Below are 21,874 nucleotides of genomic sequence, written 5' to 3'. Positions count from 1 at the left end.
CCTGACTTGTTGCTTTAAACAGCCATATTAGCCAACACATTCAAAATCAACACAATGTCAACTAAAACTGAAACCAAATTCTCTTGTGCTTTTTATTTATAAGTGGATATTTCAATCTCAATGCTGATGTTTCGAGCATCCTCTTGATTTTATCCCTGATCCACATAGCTTAGGAAGACTTTAACAAGCTAGATTCCATCATCTGGTATGTCTCTCCATTTCAGTTCTTCTCTTTCTTTGATTAAGATGTTGAAAGGGAAAGATTCAAACAGAAGCCAGAGTAGAGATGGGTACTGTGGCATGTCAATGGTACTTTTCTCCATCTGACACAGCTTCATGAATTAACAATATGAATATGACTACTCAGCTGACTGCAGATTCAGCATTTTTGAATATAGCAACTGTCTTTTCTGCCACTCAGGGCAAGAACCTCAGAGGGGTGCTCAAGAGTTTTCTCTTCCAGCAGCAGATCCAACCAAATTCATCCAGATAGGAGTTCACAGTCTTATAATTATCCCCAAGACAATGATGGACCCTTTTCAGTCTTACCCATGTGTGTCACATTCTCACTAGTGCCAGAGGCGTTTTCCTTGAAACACAAAGATGATCAGTTTCCATTGTTCCCTACCTGGAAGAGGTAACAGTAAATCATGCCCCCGAGGGATGAGAAAATAAATGTAGTTTCCAAAGCTGTGGTCTGCAGAGAATGTCCATTTAGCTTTGGGCCTCTGACATAGATACTACTGGGCTCACTAAGAGTAACTGAAAGGTGATTGCTCTTTTTGAGGTTGCCATTTGTAAACGTAATAATAAATAAAAATAATACATAAAAATAATAAACATAATAAAAAGTGCTTTTGCAAAGCACTCTCATGGACACGGGATGATTTAATTTCACAATTCTGCAAGAGTGGTATTTTTAACCCTTTGTTAAAGCATGAAAGTTGGAGGGGTTGTGTATTGCCCAAAGATACAACTTGCAATTGACAGAGGAAGGATTTGAACTTCTGTTTCATGATTTCAACTTCTTCCTGGATTCAGTTCAACTGAACAACTGTATAAATTATGATCTACTTAGCATGATAAGGCAAAATCGACCAAAAAAGTCGGTGGGGTTTTGAAAGGGCAGCCCTGAGATCTCTGAGAAGTCAAGCTTGTCCAAAGGCTAAAGGAAGTGGTATTCTTCCAGTCACACAGAGGCGGTGACGGGACAGCTTCTGCAGCAGAGAGGCTGCAGTCCATCTCTCCTGACTCAGGCACTTTGTGGAATTAGTCATGCAGTATCACAAGATTTCTCAAGACATCCGCCCTTAAAGGAATTAGAAAGATGGCAACAAAGTGCCATCTTTGGTGGTGCTGCTCTTCAGGATAAAGCTGCAGATGTGTGATTGTAATATTTTGCTTATAAAGTAGATAAATTACTATAACTCAACCAATATTTGCCAATAACATAAAGCTTGTTCCAAAGGCTATCTACTGGGAGACTAAGGTATGTTTAAATACAATTCGAAGGAGTATCATCTCACACCACATGACAGCCATAGGACTTGGCAGGCATCCACAGTTATTTGAAGACATCATATTGAGGTCAGAATGGTTATGATTAACAGTAAAAAAAATCACAATCACAAAAACAAATGTTATGGAAATGTTAAGAATGGCACTCATATAAAAGCAATGCCTAAGAATTTGCTGGAAATGAACTAATGAAAAAAAATGAGATTTATTTATGTTTACCAGTGTTTAGGTCCCTCAATCTGATAAGGTCTATAATAATTTCTCAAAATCATTAAAAATGGTTTAATGGGAAATTGATTATCAAAAATAACTCATCTATATCACTTCCCTCTGATAAAATATTTGAGCATAAAAACTTTTGAATTCACTTAATATATCTATTTGTTGGTATAATAATTTATGTTTTATCTTGGTCTCTCCCCACATGTTTAAACACAGTTTAGCCCCAAACTCCAGAGTTTCTGAATCAGTAGGTCCAGAGGATGTGGCCCAAGAAATAGTACTTCAGCAAGTATCCAGTCATAGCTAATAATGCTGCTTGTCCAGGGACCACATTTTGACAATCCCTATTCCACACTATTCTGACTCCCCATACTTTTACATTTCCTATAATCACATCTCATTTGTCATTGGGGAATCTCTTATGCCCAAAAAATGAAAACACCCATTCAACAAATACTGAGCTAGCATTTTTGTAGTATACGTTGTAAGCCATGTCAGTTGTGATACTATATACTTTAAAGACAAAAAGATGAATAAAGCATATTCTGTGCTTCCAGAGTCTGAATTCTAGACAGAGATATATAAAGTCTGATGCAATGTGATAAACATCATGTGTAAAATCCTATGAGAATACAAAAGGAAAAGTGTTCATTATACAGAGAGAAGTCAGAAGGTTAGCTTATACTGGAGATAATGTTAGGGTTTCTTTTTTTAAAGTAACTTTATTTTAGGTCTGACTGAAAAGTAAAACATAGAAAGTTTTCTATACTTTTCATCTAGTTCCTGACATCGACAGTCTGCATAACCAAAGTTAGGATGAATATTGAAAGATGCATAGAATTTGCCAGATTATCCATTGTAGAGAAATAATGTATGACTAAAACCACTGAGACACAAAATACTGAAAACAAAATGTAAATATTTCGCTAGACACTGTGCCAAGTCCCTTAAATAACCTTTAAAAAACTCGGAAGAAGTGTATATATTTACATATATAGTAGCCATCTATTATCACTCCTAATTATAGAAGAGGAAATGGAGGGAGTTGTGAATGTTCTGCCAGGTAGTAGAGCTGGTATATGAAGTTCTAGCACATGAAGACATTAGTGTACTTATGAATATGATCCAGTGATGGAGAACAAACTATAAGGATACACAATGCTATGTTAAGGAAAGCTGTGGGAACAGGGCTGTACCAGTGGAAGTGGAAGGACAGAAAGGGAATGGAGAGTCCTAGACAATGGAAGGATACTGTGGTAGGCAGAATTCTAAAATACTACCCGATATTTCTATCCCTTGATTTGCACACCCAGAATGATCCTCCCTCCTTCAGTGAAGGCAGAACCTGTGAATATGACGCCCTATCACTTTTGTGGTTAGCTTATGCTACTTGGCAAAGGAGAAAGGATTTTTCAGATGTAATTATGATCCCTGATCTTCTCAGACTACCTCAAATTCTCATGCCATCATCCAGGTCTGCCTATTCCTTTCCTGGCTTTGACTTCTGCTTCTACTCTTAGAAACCTGCTCCACAGCCCATTCTGTAAGGATTCTGCTCAGCTAGGCAATAATAGGAGCTTTATGGACAAATTAATATAATGACTTATAATGAGTTTTATGCATAGCTTTTGAAAATAAATCACATGGCCTCAACGGATAATTACACTGTACACTAATTTTCAAGCAACAGTGCTTTCCTACACATTAGGTAAACTTCAATGGTGGGCATTAGGCACCCAGTAGCTGGACCTTGCAGGGCCCCCTGAATCACAGCCTAGAAGAATTAGAGGTAACTGCCCAGACTCTGGTTCACCAACAGGTTGAGTCATAAAGTGTTCCCCAGTGAAAATGCGCTGGGCTTTGATCACGCATAATGCAACACAGTTAATCTGTGACCAGTGAAATACATGAAACCTTAAGCCATTCTGGCTTCTATTTTGAGTTTTATCACTTGACTACCCCTCAGTCAGTGGCTTTGTTAGTCAAGTTAAATTTCACTTTTTAAAAAGACCTGTTCTAGTGGTTACAATGATCACATTGTAAAGTTTTAACTTAATTAAAAAAACAAGTTCTTCATTCAGTAAAAGACTTGGCCTTGAGTATCCAAGTTTCACCAAATTTCATTCCCATCTTCCTGACCTATGCAGAGATAAAAAGCATTATCTAGCAAAATCAAGTTCCAGTACTGAGAACAATCACATAGTATGGTATGAAACTAGTTTCATCCTGTTCAATACAACATAAATGGGAAAAATGTGTCCCTGTTACCTAGTTACAGACCAAGTTCTCTTAGCATTTGTCCATCCATTTATTCATTCATTCAGTAAAATATTTATTGAGTTCATGCCATATGTCAGTTACTGAAATTGACTCCAGGTATATAATGATGAATGTGACACTATAGCTGTCTGAGGAAAGCTTTTTGAAAATAATAAAATAAAGAAGCATCTATTTCAATTCTAACATACTGTATCATCAGTAGAAACTGGTTCCCAATGAAGATGGGATGCCAAGAACATAATGACGGAAAGTCTTTTTACTCTGCAGGGTGGCACGTCAACTGATAGAATTTCCAGTCATTCTGTTTGATTGCTCCTAAGGACAACCTTTAACTCACAGTCACTGCATTGCTACTGTAATTTAGAAGGTTGTGTTTTAATTAAACTCAACAACCTCAGAACATTGTTGCTTATATCAGTACATATTGATCTACTATTCAAGGAACTGCAAATCATTCATCCAAAGTATAAGATAGGAAACTCCAAAAAAGCTTGATGGGAACTCAAAAATAATGCACAAAGTATTGAGAGAATATTATTAAAAATGTATATAGTAATAAGATGATCAAGGTCCAAACTCACTGTCTTTGAAAAGGAGATTTGGGGGGCCGGCACCGTGGTGCACTAGGTTAATCCTCCGCCTGCGGCACCAGCATACCATATGGGCGCCAGGTTCTAGCCCCAGTTGCTCCTCTTCCAGTCCACCTCTCTGCTATGGCCTGGGATAGCAGTGGAGGATGACCCAAGTGCTTGGGGCCCTGCACCCGCATGGGAGACCCAGAAGAAACTCCTGGCTCCCGGCTTTGGATCGGCATAGCTCTGGCCATTGTGGCCATTTGGAGAGTGAACCAACAGAAGGAAGACCTTTCTCTCTGTCTCTCTTACTGTCCGTAAAACTCTACCTGTCAAATAAATTAAAAAAAAAAAAAAGATTTGGAAATCAGGAGGGACAATATTACCAACAGTTGCATAAACTGACAAAGTTTTGTGCCAGGTCGTTCAGAAATAATTGGTAAGAAGGACACCTTTTCTTTTCTTTTGCTATTTCAACCTTTATGATTTCAAACTGAAATTACACTAATAATCTCACAAGCAATCCCAATTCTATTATTACTTAATTTAATTTAGAAATCTAAAAATCATGACTAAATTCAAGGCTACTGAGTGAACCACTTTTAAGCTGTAGGGAGTGCATCAAAGGTATGACGTGTGCTCTCTGCCCTGTTGTTTTAGCAAATTATGTAGAAAATCCAGTATAACCTCCACAAAATAGTAAAAGACCAATGAAGATGTTACACAAGCACTATATGTACCTTAAAAAACAGAAACATGTAGCAATTCTAATTAAGAGCAAATCAAGAAATCCACAAAGCTATGTGCTATGAGTTATTTGCAGTATAATTTCACTACAGGAAAACACAAAAAAGATTGTGATATTAAAATTCTATTTAAATTTTTAAAAAATTTTAGCACACATATAAAAATTATACATATGTATGGGGCACTATGTGATGTTTCAGTAAATGTACACATTGTGTAATGTCCAATCAGGGTAAATATATTTTCACCTTAAACATCTAACATTTCTTCATGTTGAAAACATTCAAAATTCTTCCTTTACTTTGTTTTTAATAGAGAACTTTATAATGTTTTAACATTATTTATAGTTACCCTTCTGTGCAATCGAACCATCATAACTTCTCACTCCTATCCAGCTACAACCTACTACCTATTAATCAACCTTTCCATATCCCTCCTTTCCCAGCCTCTGGTAACCACCACTACAGAGAAATCAAAAAATTGAAAAAAATCTTTTCCAGCCCTATCTATAATGATTAAAAAGTTGGCATTTTCTAACACCTTATTAAGTATTTTCATTGACATTATTTCATTTGGTTCTCAAAAGAATAAAACTAGTATTCAAACAGTACTTTATACTTTGTGTGTCTGTGAGGGTGCAAACTGTTGATATCTTTTCTTAGTATATACTAAGTTGATATTCTGTATATAAAGATAATTGAAAATGAATCTTAATGAAGAATGGGATGGGAGAGGGAGTAGGAGATGGGACGGTTTGTGGGGGAAAAACCGCTATAATACAAAAGTTGTAATTTCAAAATGTATATTTATTAAATAAAAGATTTTTTTAAAAAGATGAAAAAAAGCCTTAAATTTGCTATGATTCCTTCCAGCAACTACAGTCAGGAATCACAAGACATGACAATCATTCTTTGGCTCTCAGTTCTGGTGCTTGTCTTCTCCATACACCAGTTTCCTCCAGATTCTAGAAATGGGGTGTGCTTGTGGATGTGGTCTCCTCTGCCAGCCTTCCTGTCTTCTCCAACTGCTTAAAGGCCTCTTGCCACTGCCAAAATTGACACTGGGGCTGCTACCTAGCTTTCCGCTTCCTTGAAGGAGATAAAGTCTACTTCACTTTACCTTACCCCCTGTCACACCGTGCTTCAACAGTGCCTCAAGTAGAGATTCTGCATGCACAAGGCTTGTAAGTCTCCTTAGTGTACCTTTATCTTCAGTATCTTTAATAAATTACAGTAACATTACTCTGTATTTTCACACTGTGTTTTTTTTTTAATCATAGTCATCTCTCCCAAGGATCCAGACATGAGTCCACGGGGCTGAGGCAGCAGAAAATCTGGAAGACACATGTCATGCCATTTTCACTGTTGTCCCTCCCCTCATTACTGCTGTCACCTGATGAGCCTCAAATCCTTGCTTTCCTTAGCAGCAGCTCTGTCTCATGGTAATTCTCCAAGCCCTCAAGCAAAGACTCTTGTGGGCCCCACTGTCTAATGATCAGACGTGCCCAGACAGATCCAGATCCCAGGGAGGAGGCAGCTGAGGCTCAGCTGCCCGTATAATTTACTTCCCGTAATTCTACTGAGCCGACTCAGAAACCAACAGCTTTCATCAGGCACAGGATTATATTTGGGCCTTCTCCCCGAACATAAAACTCAAAAATTTAAATGAGATTTAAAAACAAACAAGAATATAGAATTTTAGGGGGAAAAAAAGTCTTAAAACTGGAAGCTCTTGCTGCCTTATTGTGTAACTGTGTAACATGAATGATAAAAGATCTGAACCTCACTATCAAGCCCTTGCTCACTCCCCAGGCCCACAGTCCAGTCTTCTCTGAGGCTCCTCCTCCCTACATAACTTCCCTGGAAGTCATGCCTCCCAGGGTCCCTCAGAGTTTCTGGGGGTGGGGGCTTGCTGCTCTCATCCCTCTGGTCACTCTGCTGTCCTTGGGTTGCTGACCACCTCTTCCAACACAGAGGCTGGGCCACTTCTCTCCCTCTGGCCAGCGAGAACGTTTCTGCCTCTCTTGAATAGCTCTTCCACATTGCAAAACCAGGGACCTCTGATGACCAAGGGCTTCTCTTGCTTCCTGCCAAAACTCCTTCTCCCTGGAGGGAAGGGGCACTGTGGAGGAAGAGGAGCAGCCATTTGGGCCCAGACTTGTGCTCTCATGGTCCTCTTTTTCCAGTTGCTCATTGTTTTTCCCTGTTGTCCAACATCCTTCAGGACCCCCACATCTCTCTGCATCCTACAGTCACATCTGAATTCCCATTCTGGCCTAGTTTGAAGTTCTTTCCCATAAGGCTCTGGGCTCTGTAGAGTATCAGTTTATTGTGGCAGAATAATTATGACAGTGGTTGGGGGAATAGGAGGAGAAGAGAACAATAACTCCTCTAGATCCTTCTCTGGGATGTAAATAAATAAAACTCCAGAAGATGCTACAAGGGGAGGCTGAGTTGTGAGGGCACTCTAGGGGGAATGCATGACCTAATATCCAGCCCTGAGGCCACAAGTATACATCAGATATAGGTTGATTTCCATTTCAGAATTATCTACCAGAAGTTACTATCCATGTAAGTGATGAGAAAGCAGATAAAGTGACAGATGGGTAACTGTTGTTACCTGATACCAGCTATCCAGAGAAGATGAGGGCCAGTGTTACGGAGCAGCAGGTTGAGCCACTGGCTGCAACTCCAGCATCCCATATTAGCTCACTGCTTGCAGTCCCAGCTGCTCTGTTTCCAACCCAGCTCTTTGCTCAAGTGCCTGAGAAGACAGAGGAAGACAGCCCAGGTACCTGGGCCCCCGTCACCCATGTGGAAGAACTGGACGCAACAGCTGGCTCCTGGATTTGGCCTGGCCTAGCCGGGCTGTTATCAGCCATATGGGAAGTGAAACAGTGCATCGTTTAAAAGTGGCTTTCTCTTTTATATTATTTAGCAGGTACTACTTTTCATCTTGGTATTACTTCTGTAATTTCTATATCTTTAGAATAACTTTAGAGGTTGTACATGGCCCAAGAAACAGACTGTCACCCTTACTTTAAATCTTGTGCTCTGAATCCAATAACAGAGAGAGAGACAACTAGGAAACAATTCAGTAGAAGGTATTACCCTCGAGGCACAATTCAACCTTAATTTGGGTAAAAAAAAATTCACAAAGCATAGAGCTGGCTTGAGATTTTAAACATTTGATCTTACCCATGATCCTGACCTTTGAAACATAGTCTCCTTTAAAAATCAAAAACTTGGGCCGGCGCCGTGGCTCAATAGGCTAATCCTCCACCTTGCGGCGCCGGCACACCGGGTTCTAGTCCCGGTCGGGGCGCCGGATTCTGTCCCGGTTGCCCCTCTTCCAGGCCAGCTCTCTGCTATGGCCAGGGAGTGCAGTGGAGGATGGCCCAGGTGCTTGGGCCCTGCACCCCATGGGAGACCAGGAAAAGCACCTGGCTCCTGGCTCCTGCCAGGATCAGCGCGGTGCGCCGGCTGCAGCGGCGGCCATTGGAGGGTGAACCAACGGCAAAAGGAAGACCTTTCTCTCTCTGTCTCTCTCTCACTGTCCACTCTGCCTGTCAAAAAAAAAAAAAAAAAAAAAAAAATCAAAAACTTGAATAAGAAAAATACTCATCATTTATTTCATACTGGAGCTGACTTCAAAATACAAATTGTTCATTGGTAGAAAACCAATTTAATATTCATATGCTAATTAGTCATTCTTAATTTGTGATAATTGGAGAAGACTAATTTTGAAACTCTGTACTTTTCATAAAAAGAAAGCAGACACAATGTGATAATAGTTATTGTTAAATATAAGAACTTTTTTTTTTAAATTCAGTTCATTTTTTTTCTGAATCATGGATTGAAAACTGTACCACAAGAATTTCTAATTCATTCACTTTCTCCATACATTAATTTTTAACAATAAAAGAGATAGTCAAGCTCATTAAGTTTAGAGGCTGAAAGTCATATAAAAAAAAAAGGAAAAGGCTGCAATCATCAGGTAGCATCAAGATAATCATTGTTCGATAATAAAGCACATCCTGTTGCTCATTTAAAATACCATTCTGTCGGGACGGGGGTTTGGTGAATTAGCTAAGACACTGGTTAGGACACTCACAGCCCACCAGAATTCAATCACAAGCTCCATCTCTTGCTCTTGATTCCAGTACAGACCCTGGGAGGTGGCCATGATAGCTCAAGTAGTTGGTCCCTGCCCCATACAAGGGAGAAAGGAATTGAGTTCATGGCTCCTGGCTTCATCCTTAGCCCAGCACTGGCAGGCTGCTGTAGGCATCTGGGGAGCAAACCAATAGATGGGAGCATTCTTTATATCTGCCTGCCTCTCAAATAAAAAATAATTTTAACATCATTCTATCCCTATACACTCACTCATTAATAAGTTTGAGGAAACTCATAACCACTATTTCTCATTCCTCATCACCTGCTCGTCTTCAGCCTCTTACAATCTACTCTTAGACTGATCATTCCATTGAGATAACTCCTTCAATGGGAGTAAGAAGACAGTGTTTTCCTGGCCTTCATGCCCCAATTCATCTGCATTAGTCTCCCTCTTGCCCTTCCAGGACCACTCTCCAACCTTCCCCATCTGCTGGGGCCCTGGGAGGCTGACTGTAGGCCACATTCTCTGCCTTGGTTCCCTCACACTCTGCCTTCTGCTTGGTTGAGTTAGAGATTTATGGACATAATGGAGAGTTAAGATATTTATACTTACAGGGTCCTTTATAATGAGTGTCTCTACCACAAACCTCTGTTCCTGTGAGACAGTCCTCTCCAGTAATCTCCCCTTGCTGGGTTCCCACCACTGCTTCTCTTGCTCTGTCAGGCCCAGGGGTGTCTCTTCCCTGTCTAATCCAAGGGTCTTTCTTAACTGCCTTCCTCTTCTGGTTTCTAGATTTTTCTCTGTCCTCAGCCAGTCCTGCTTCCCAGCCCTACCTCTTCAAATACCATGAAAGTGACACAGTAGGGGCCAGCATTGTGCCATGGCAGGTAAAGTCACTGCCCACAGTGCCAGCATCCCATGTGGGCACCAGTTAGAGTTCTGGCTGCTCCACTACCAATGCAGCTCCCTCCTAATGTGCCTGGGAGGGCATCAGAGGATGGCCCAAGTCCTAGGGCCCCTGCCATCCATGTTGGGGGCCCAGAGGAGGCTCCTGGTCCCTGGCTTCCAACTGTCCCAGCTCCGCGACATTGTAGCCATTTGGGGGACTGAACCAGTGAATGGAAGATCTCTCTTTCTCTGTAACTCTGCATTTCAAATAAATAAAGTTCATCTGTTTAATAAAAAAAGTGACATCGTTATCAGAATCAGAGAAATAGGGAAAATATATAAAGAGGAAACTTAATGCTTTTCCCTAATGCTTCTGGAGCCTTCCTTTTACTTCACTCCCCTCTTCACGTGTCTTGCCCCTCAGTGAGGAATATTAACAACCTGACCAGTTTTTTTCCATAATATTCAAACAAATATCAAATGTACATATTCACCTATGGGGAGAGGTGATACTGGTTTTATAAAAATTGAGAGCATTTTATATAATATTTTGTATCTTAGACATAAATCTAAATCAATACTCTGAACAGTTTCATATTATTATAGAGTATAAATGCACTATAATTTACTTAACCATTTCTCCACTGATAGATGTTTTTCCAGATGATATCCTTGTACAAATAATGCTATAGTTAATACTCATATGCATGTATTCATATGCATGTATTCTTATTGATGCATATATTCATATAAGATAAATTCCTAAAAATAGCATTGCTAAGTCATAGCTACATACAGTTTCAATTATAATTCCCTTACTTCCTCAAAGGTGTACAGCAACTTATTACCTGTCAATTTAAATCCTATATTTGTTTTATATGAGTATTGTATGGTATATTCAATTTTTTGAATTCCTGTAAGCAATTGAAGACAATTTTCTATATACCACATACTTTCTGTGTAAACTTAAGTGACCTTATATATATATATATATATCATTAATGTTATGAAGTTTTTTTAATTTTGTATTGGAATTGGATCAAAACTCAATGTTAATATGGAATTTATCATACCTATAATGTGTGTCCAGAAAGAAATGAAAGCTTTGATAGTAGCATTAGATAGAATAAAATTTATTACATGAATGCCTCTCAATTCCTAATCAGTTCACTTTAGTCACTCTTTTGATGGTCACAAAAATTGATCAAATGATTCTTCATATCAAGAACAATGCTTCAGGCATTACTCCCCCTCACTTATTTCAATCAAAGGAAGAAGGATCATGAGATTGTTCTACAGTGCACTAAATACTGGGCATCTCTACAGCATGGTAAGCCACACTCCATGTGATTCTTCAGGCATTCAAAGAGACTTTTTCAGATCAAAGATGAGTGGAAGTAAACAAAAATAGAAAAGAATTCCAGCACCAAGGCCCAAGGACACTGAGATGCAGGTTGGTACAGCCAGAATCCTCAAGGTGGGAGAAATACCATATTTTGCAAAGGTTTGGAAAGATTCTACAACTGTCTCCATCGCCCGAGTAAACCACTATGAAACAAGTTCCAAGACTGGTGGGGGAGGAGAACCATAAGAGGACAAATGTGGCCACCATTCATCATTAGTAGATTCTCTAGTTGATCTTATCACCAGCAAACAAGAAATTCCTGTGTGTAGCACTTAGCATGAAGAGTGAGGAAAATTAGAAATCCAATAATAGAAGACATTCAGTAGCCTCTTAATACCTTGATGGTGTCTTTGGTGGATGGAGATGATGTCGGCTCTAATTTCTGGGTGAGAAGCAAATGTGGGTTGTACCCTTTCCTGGGAATTACCACTTGTCTGTGACACTAAGGAGTCTTCCAACTGGAAATGGATCTGATTACTTCTGCCAGACTTAATCTCTTGCTTGAGCAGTTAATGAGCACTTTTCATAATCTTAATCACTTCACTTCAATAAAATACCTACAACTTATTTCCACAGGAAATAAATGTCCACAGACCATAAACTCAACCTGGTTAATAGCTAACATGGGAGAAGGGTGGGAGTAGGACTCAGACAAAGGGCCACTGTGCGGTGATGGTGAATGAATTACACACTCCTGTGTCTGGGCCACTGGAGGCTGCCTGGGGCCTCTGCTGAGACTGGGTGGCAGAAGATTAGCAAAAGACAAAGGCAGTTCCCATTATGGACCCACCAGCTATAGGAAATCACAGAAGGATCTAGAAATGAGGAGGACTCAGGGCTACAGGAAAGCAAAAGTCAAAAGAGCAGAGGGGATCAGAACAGAGGACAGATATCAAAGATCTTTTCTGGAGAACTCCCTCCTCAATGCTTTTCAAAGAGGGGCTCATAAGAGATAATCTTTGGATGTCCAGGAGAGAGCAATCAGTATAAAAGAAGCTATCCATGCCAGAAGAAAGCTCTCTCCCACTCTTACTCTCCTTGCGCTTTCCATGATGACCTTAATAGCTCAGGAGTTCTCCTTGGCAAAGGAATCCCTAGGAGTCCTGTGACAAGATCCCAAAAGTGCTACTGAAGATCCCAATGGAGGCTGAGGCCAAAGTAAAAGGAAGAGTGATGACCAATTGCATGGAGAAGACCAGGGAAAGACTGGCCATCCCTCAGTGGGGCTCATGGTCAGTTAACAGTACAAACTGTTTTCTGTTTGCCTAACTTGACCCAGGCACAGTGGGGCTTTTATAATATTCTTATATAGAAAATGGCAACAAAATAACAAGAGAATTCTAAACCAAGGTTGGGGGGACTTTTACTGAAGACCTATGTATGTAATGCACAGATTCTTAATGAGTACTACACACAATCCTAGAATCTGGTGATTTCTAAAAACAGCTCTTGAAATTAAGGTAGTTATTCCACATGGAGCCTCCAGACGTCTCTCACCTAATAATTTCTGAGAGCTTCCTTGCCAAGGACAACTATTTCCAAGTCTCCAGCATCCACAAGGAGAAGGATTTTCATCACTAAGGCTTGATAATAGATAATCCAAAATCTACAATTCTATACATTCCTGGTGAAGCAGACCATTTGTAATATGCAAACAGCAAGATTGACACATTGCAAAAACAAGATGATAAGCATATAACACATTTTTAAAGAAGCACCCCTGGTCCAATGATTTAGAGAAATTTATAAAATTACAAGTTCAAAATGAACAGAAGGTGTACGAAACTTCTCTTTCCTAGACAAGTATTTTTATCTCAAAAATTGTGCATGAAGTTTTTTCTAACACTGAAGACACCATATGTCATATTAATGAGCTATTCCCTAGACAAAGCATTGGCCATATGCTACTTAAAAGAAAACATTGAAAAATAACCTGTTACATATACAATGGCATGCAAAACCTTAAGCATCTGGCTATATTGGCCTGGAAAAATGTAATGAACACAAGAGTTACACACTGCCTTTTTGGTCTTATTGAACCACCCAAATTATCTTCATGTAAAATTTGAAAACACATTAAGCATCGCAATCAGACTAGAACTATAGTACCTTTTGCATAAAAAATGATGTTATCTTTGTAACAACAGTAGCCCATACATAGCTTGGGAATAAACAGTTACTTTGTGTTGATTTAAAAAAAAAACAGAATAAAAAAGAAAATTTCAACTAAATTTCTTCATATGAGACTAAATTCATTCTTGGGGTAAGTTTTCATCATAAAATGGTACTTAGAAAAGTGATTAATAAAAAAGCAAGAATGTCTAACTCCAGATGGACGAACACACAAATGTGCTGTTGTGCTTCTGCTTAGAGTCCCTAGGATGACTCCAGCAGCACCAACAATAGAATTTAGGTCAAGAGGCCAATTACCCAGTGCTCCCATCAAAGGCAGGGACAAGTTACTACTTCTCTCTGCAGGTTCCTGCTTCCTCTGAGAGCCCTCATGTTAGGCAATTGTGAAGGCAACTATAAAGTATGCCTCACCCCGCCACCACCATGACATTGACAAAACATTGCTTCTGGAAGCAACTGCACTTCTGAGCCCACGAATCAACACCGTCCTCACCATCTCCACAGTCCCCTGTATCACTCCCAGTTTTCTTGCTATGATGTGAACTGACTTGACAGGCCTAGGAGTTTTCATCTCTCGTTAATTACCCAGTCTCACAACAGCACAAGCAAATTGATAGTTCTCCAATCACCCGAAAACACTTGTAAAGCATCTTAAACAGGGACTAACCTGGAGGTGATGGGGGCTGGGGCCCAGCTGTGGTCTTCCCTGGCCCCAAGCTCTTTTCCAAAGGTTCCTCAGGCACCAACGGAGCTTGGCCTGCTCGGAGGGAGGCCGGGCTGGCTCCTTTGGTCTCCGTGACCTTCGCAGAGGACGGTGGCTCCAAGGTGTCAGCAGAGGAGGACCCAGGAAAGACACCGCTCTTTCTCCCAGCAGAGTCATGAAGAGCAGCTTCCCTCTCCCCAGGCAGTGGAGCGAGCCGGAGGATCCTGTGATGCTGCTGTGGGCTGGGACGCCTTGGAGACAGAGGTGAGGGAACAGGTGACGTCCGTGTGTGTGTGCCTGACTGAGGGGATGAATTATTAAAGACCGTGCCCAGAGCTGCTGACGCTGGGGGCGACGGCCGCCTGTTACCATCTTGGAGGTGTGGGGAGTCGGGACCGAAGCTGCGGCACGGCACGGCTCTTTTCTTGCTTCTGGTTCCTGGGAGGCCATGGGGGGTTCTTTTGCTGAGAGAGAGGCCCAGCCTTTTCTCCTCGGTGGCTTCATCTAACTTCTCGCTCTCTGTACCCTTCAGGAGGACCTTGTTCACGGCCCCCTCAGTGTCAGAAACAGAATCTCTGGCTGATGGCTGAGAAGACCCATGCTCTCGCTCTTTGCCCCAGTGTCTGGGACTCTGCGTTCCTGGGGGGGTGAGCAGTTCTGCTATGGGTATAAAGTCAGCTTGGGGTGCTGGGCCAAGGACATTCCCTTCCTCAGCCTCAGGAGGTGTTGTAACCACTCTTTGTACCTGAGCAGACAGATCCTGGACTTGGGCCACCACTTTGCAGACAGGTTTCGTCCTGCAAGCCCATTCAGCCGACTTCTTTGTCCTGGCCCTCTCCACCACCTCTGGATGCTTTTCCGGGTCCTTCTGACTTTCAGGCAAACCTATTTGATGATGCTGCAGTCCAGGAGGCCATCTCAGTGGCCCCTCAACGCCATCCTCTCCTGCCTCCGTGGAGCTGTAGTTTGGGGGCTGCACTCCCCTGCCAAGCCCAGAACTCCCAAAGCCAACGTCTGTGTCCAGCATCCCAAGGATATCCGGGGGGCAGCTCTCCCTCCTGTGCGGCGGAGAGGTAAGCACCCCATTCGAGAACAAGTCTGCTCTTTGCTCCACAAGCCGAAGCTGAGGCTCCACTCTGGAAGGAAGGGAGCCGCTGGGGCAGACTTGCTCCTTCCCCACGTGAGAAGCAGCTTCCTGGCCCCCACGCCCTTTCCTTCTTGTCCTCTTCTGTGGGAGCTCCTCGAATCTCTCTCTCCTTCCACCAAACCTCCGGGGCTTTCTGTTCCCGTGTGTGCTCCTCTTATTAAGAGAGCCCACGGGGAGCTCCCCTTGCCAGCCGCCAGCACTCTGGAAACAGTCGTCCTCGGGGGCCAGGCTCACGGACAGCTCTGGCAGCTTCCCTTCCTGGTTCCCCATGGTAATCCCTAGGATGTGGTCTGAGCTCAGCAGATCGGCCAGCAGTCTCTCCCTCTCCGCTGTGAGTTTGTACAGCTCCGTCAGAATGTCTTTTGTGGGAGTCTGCTTGAAAAATATGTCGCCTGGATGTTCGTTCGGCTGCCGGCTGAGGCTGATGATGTCTGACCCCTCTCTGACTTGGTAGCAGTTATGAAAACCTTTATTGGATCTGTCTAGAGTTACGGTGCCCTTGTATGAAAATCCTCTGACTTCTCCTCTTGGCAGATAGAAGCTGATGTAGCAGAGTTCGGTAATGGGCTTATGCAATTGGAGGGTGCAGTGAGTGCCTTCCATTATGCCTCCCTAATTATTCATGCCTTGGAGACGCTGGTCTGTGGTCAGGCTTCCCAGGCCCCAGTGGTGAGGCATGTGATGGGGGCTATGCAGAGCAAGCAGCTGACAGTCATTTCCAGCAATGAGACTGCCTGTTAGAGAACAGGGGGAGAGAGCAGCTTGTCTAACAGGGAGCATAAATCACAGAGTGACAAATCAAAGCATAACCATGACGTATCCTTCCTCTCTGGCTGACCTCAACCAACCCAAGGCATTAGCCAAAAGGCTGATTGCAACCTCTTCCTCTCCTCCACCCAACCCTTAACCAGCAGAACTTGTCTATACCTGAGAGATGGGGGAGTGCACTCATTTTAGCCTTGGGACAAAAGGCTCCCTTCCCCATAGGGGACTCACCGCACAGCCTAGTTTAGGCCTCTCAACTTCTCTAGACCTCACCAAACAGATCCATCAAAACTGCCAGAAATCCTGAGGAAAAGAAGCCTGGAGATGCTTAGAAAACAAAGCTATGTTAAAAACTCATGATTGGAATATTCCTTTGCTATGATGGGGCAAGCCTTTTTTACCCTCCAAAAAGCATCTCCTAAGATTAATCATCTACTTAACTTAAAGCACAGTATGAGGAGAGGGTTCAGGATTTGGATTTAAAGGTAAACAAATTTAAATTTAAAATTTTTAAATTTAAATAAGCACCTGGCATCAGGGTCCAGTGGTTTAACCCCCCACTTGCACTGCAAGCATCTCATATCTGAGCACAGGTTCAAGTCCCAGCTGCTCTGCTTCTGGTCCAGCACCCTGAGAAATGAGCACCTGAGAAAGGAGCAGATGATGGCCCAAGTACTTGGGCCCCTGCCACCCATGAAGGAGACCTGGATGGAGTTCTTGGCTCCTGGCTTTCACCTGGCCCAGCCACAACCGTTGTGGCCATCTGGGGAGTGAACTGGCTGATAGAAGATCTTTTCTCTCTGTTCTCCCCCTCTCCATCATTCTGCCTTTCTAATAAATAAATCTTTAAATGCTTTTTCAAATTTAAATAAGTAACTCAGAAGCCTTAGTCAATACTTGTGTATGCGTGTATTGTTTTATTTTTCTACTTGTTGCCTGAGTTCAGATGGAATGGCAGAGAAAACGCAAAAATCTGTAAGCAACAGCCAGCTGTGTGGATTTTCACCACAGAAGCAGCAGGCAGTGAAGGTGGCTGCTTCCTTGAGTGATGGGAGGACTCTTCAAATGTCTTTCCACACATAATCATAGGGATTATAAACCAATATTACCAAATGACGTTTCTCAAATTAAGATACTTCCCAGTCTTTAAGGCTTCCTTGCTTAAAAGAAATCTCCCCTTGGAATGGCACCACAATTACCATTTATTACCTATTGTTATATTTAGTGAGCTATTTTCCTCAAGTTTTGTTCTAACTACACAGGTGCACTTTAAGTGCAGCAAGACAGAAAAGGGGAAGAAAACAGAAAATTTCTATTTGCTAGTGGAAAATCCCCAAGAGTGATAAAATGATGACTGCCAAGAAAAAAAAAAAGCATGTATCTAGTCAACCAGAAGTGTCAGTAGGACTCCGAGAACTCACAGAAAGAAAGGGTTAGAAGGGCTTGAAGAGAAGAAGCACAGAAGATGGGAGAGGTTAGAAGATGCTTGTATCAAAATTACATATGTGACTACCCTCATTCAACTGGTCATATTTTTAAAAAACTTTTATAAAATTACTATAGCTATAATTTCCTAAGGATTTACATGTGCATAGATACCTAATAAGTATTGATACAGACTCTCCAGATAGTTCCAAGAACTCAAGAGATGATCTGTTATTAAGTGGTTGACAAACACCAGTTATAAAGGCAAATGGAGGACCAACGAAGATTCCAATTCAGAAATGAAGGAGAAGGGGGGGACTCAAATAAAGCCTGATACCATTTTTGAGGGTTACAGACACAGGGTACTCTGTTACAGGGTAGAAACCTTTTTCCCTCTGGCCTTTGTCACATAAATGGAAAAATGTCATGTTAGTACTCTGTATGTTAGTCACAACTGGGAATCTCCAGTCAAGGTTCAGGAAATTGTGACACTGGATTTTATAGCAATAAAGCCACAACACAAATACTTCACACTGTTGCTTCATCTACCCAGAGACCTCAATACAGAGTGCTCTCCTACACTAGCGTTGCCCACGTCTAGAGCCAAGGAGAACACTTAGTTCAATACTTCAACTTGCAATTATGGTTTTTTTTGTTTGTTTGTTTGTTTTTGACAGGCAGAGTGGACAGTGAGAGAGACAGACAGAGAGAAAGGTCTTCCCTTTTGCCGTTGGTTCACCCGCCAATGGCCGCCGCGGCCGGCGTGCTGCGGCCGGCGCACCATGCTGATCCGATGGCAGAAGCCAGGTACTTATCCTGGTCTCCCATGGGGTGCAGGGCCCAAGTACTTGGGCCATCCTCCACTGCACTCCCGGGCCACAGCAGAGAGCTGGCCTGGAAGAGGGGCAACCGGGACAGAATCCGGCGCACCTACCGGGACTAGAACCCGGTGTGCTGGCGCCGCAAGGCGGAGGATTAGCCTAGTGAGCCGCCGCATCGGCCCACAATTATGCTTTTCACTATGTCACAGGACCCTAGCTCCAAAATTCTTCAGTCTGTAGTCAGTTGAGACAAGAACCCATGTCTCAGAGGCCAGTGTTATATTAATGGCAACTTAGTGATTCCATAATACAGACAAGACTTTCTTCCTTCCCTGACAGTCATAAAAATCACTCGCCCAACTATATCCTTAAATTCTTCAATTCACCCCTTCTTGGAACCCTGTTGCATATTCCTTCTATAATTTTCTTTTCTGCATTTTCTTCTGCAGAGGAATACTGTAAAAACAGCCAAAATGACAATCACTGTATTGTACCTACAGATAATGAATATCATTTCAACTAAGGACATAAACTTAGGGTATAGAAGATAAAAGAAGTTATTTGGGGTTTGTAAAGCTCAGCACTGGTCATGTGGTTTGTGGCAAGATAAACAACACAAAGAAGTTCTTATTAATTAAAAGAGAAAAGCATTTCATTCTTAGAGTTCTTAAATTTAAAAAGCAAAGTCTTAGAGTTGTGCTCTGCTTCCAATATGGAATCATGTAACAGGTCCTGGTGATCCAAATTCAGTTCTAAACGGGCTTCCTCGGGATATATGTTCATAACTTCTGAGTTTTCAGTGATCATACAAGAAAGTAGGGAAGACACTCTTGGTATATCTCATTCTACGCCCTATTATTATAAAAAAATTTCAAGCAAAACATATCTGCATTGGAAGGTAGGGATTAGGAAGTAGAGGGAATTTTTAAATTCTTATGTAAAGTCACTTGAAAAGAATAACTTACTTCTCTGCACAATAACACTGGTATGGATAAATCAGTAACATAATACAAAGACAGTCTAATGTGCCTAAATTTGTCTACCAAAGGGCATCTTAGACAAATTTATGGAAAAAAAGACCACTTCATGTTTCCATGTTTTCTGGTACTAGCATAAGTTTTGCAAATAACTTGGCTATGGTTTTGGACTCTCAAATCCCAAACAATTTCAGATCAGTTACTACAAAGAAACACAAATAAACATTATTTAAAGTCTCTTACATCCCTATTCTCTTCCATAGTTTTAAATGATTTTCACCAAATCAGTTGCATATACCCTCCACTGTCATCAATGAATGTTTACCAAACTGCTTCTGGAGCATGGGATAACTCCCCATAGCTTGTCCCAAATTCCTTTCTCCCAACCCAAGACAAGACTGTCAGGATTCAGCCTTCAGCCTACCATCCTTGAAATCTCTGCCAGTGAGTATAAGTGAAGAAATGTTATCACATGCTCTTTCTCACTTAGGATTGCCTGTCTTTTCTGGAATGAGAAATTTAACCTCCAACTCCCCAAATCAACAACTCAAAAATATTATGCAGTGACACCTACTACAAGACCAAGAAACTAAAATAAGCCTCCTCTAGGAAGAAGAAAAACATCTTCCCTGAGCAAATGAACCTCAACCTCAACCCTGTAACAGGCACCATGTCAGTTTCAGTTTTTGGGCAAGGTCAACCATTCTCTGTGACAATCTGTTAGGAAGTCAGAGCACAGTGCTGAATCATCACACACACTTTCCATCCAAGAAACCAGAGGATAAGGAGACAGCAGCCAAATAACAGGGAAAGCAATGTGGATTGGGGTTAAATACTACAGTTCCACATTGGGTTCACAGTGCTATTTCAGGCAGCATTTCCTTACTCTACTGTGACTCAGGTGCAGCAGCTCTGCAGGAGTCACACACTCATTGTACATCTTCAGTTGGTCTAAAGTGACCTTCTTTGGTTGTGTACAAAGGAAGAACACTTCATTTCCTGGGGAGTCTTCATGTCTTCCATTCTTCCAAATTCAGTAAAGAAGACTTTACATAAGAATTTAAAAATTCCCTCTACTTCCTAATCCCTACCTTCCAATGCAGATATGTTTTGCTTGAAATTTTTTTTATAATAATAGGGCTTAGAATGAGATATTCAAGCTTCAGGCTGATATTCTCTCTATGACAATGCTGCTGTGGTGACTTTGTCCTTGGCTCTTTTTCCAATAACCAAGTAGATCACTTCACCCTACCCAAAATAGAAATATCTGTTGTGCCTCATCATAATGAGAAATGATTGCTTTTCAATACGTACTATCCAATGCTCACAATAAATTTCTAGAATAAGATCCAAGAATTAGCTTTAGTCATGCTGCCTGAGGACTGTAAATTTCCTAATTGATTCTGGCCCTAAAATACCAATGCAAAGCTTTCTTCACCATTGGCCCAGTCACACTCTCTGATTCCATCTGAAGCCACTACTGTTAAGATAGATGATCTGTGACTTTCACTATTGAACTGGAAATTTCCCATTTGTTCACTCAGATTCATTCTCTTCCCTTCATACCACTCAAAGCACCAGGAGATTGACTTTTATGGAACCAATCCACATGCTTCCCTGTACTTTGGCTTCTACTGGGTTTAGCCACTGAGAAACAGAAGTAGTGGGATAGAGGGAAGAGTGAAAGAGGGGTCAAGGATCTTTCTACCCTGGCTCTCTCTCCTTCCTGGCCTATGGTTTGAAGTGGGTGTTACCTTGATGAAGATCATAGTTTTTCTTAAATAGTCCTCTTCCAGCTGCAGCTACTTTCTCTAGGTTGCAGCTATTGCTCCCTTTTCCAGGTCATTCCTAGATAACCCTGCATTCTATCTTTCATGTGATTTTGGACAAGCAAGTACTTTCCTATTTCCTTTCCATCCACATGTATAATAGCTTTCTGGCTCTTTTTCCTCTGAAGTAATTTTTCTTCAAAGAACCTACACACTGTGAGTAGGAATATAGCAGAAATAACAAAATTACTAAAATACAAAGCAGAAAGAGATCTATCCCATATCAAAAAACAAATCAGAGGCGTTCAAAAAAAGGAGAGTCTGCATCATGTTTGTAGGATCAGAAACAGCCCCTTACAAAAAGTAAGATTTTGATAAGTAGAGAT

The 21,874-nt window shown here is 41.5% G+C and overlaps 1 protein-coding gene across 5 annotated transcripts in view; it reads right to left on the bottom strand.

The window, feature by feature from the left end:
* FMN1 (formin 1) overlaps window positions 1-21,874 on the bottom strand; it is a 481,578-nt gene that overhangs the window by 434,295 nt on the left and 25,409 nt on the right. For all 5 annotated transcript variants that reach the window (XM_051822097.2, XM_070053344.1, XM_051822098.2 and 2 more), the window contains exon 2: window positions 14,549-16,465. In XM_051822097.2, coding sequence (XP_051678057.2) covers window positions 14,549-16,334 — 1,786 coding nt within the window. In that variant the 5' untranslated portion in view covers window positions 16,335-16,465. The remainder of the gene's footprint in view (window positions 1-14,548; window positions 16,466-21,874) is intronic.

The sequence above is a fragment of the Oryctolagus cuniculus genome, chromosome 12, assembly GCF_964237555.1.
Source record: "Oryctolagus cuniculus chromosome 12, mOryCun1.1, whole genome shotgun sequence".
Taxonomy (NCBI): domain Eukaryota; kingdom Metazoa; phylum Chordata; class Mammalia; order Lagomorpha; family Leporidae; genus Oryctolagus; species Oryctolagus cuniculus.
This window is presented reverse-complemented; position numbering and strand designations above follow the sequence as displayed.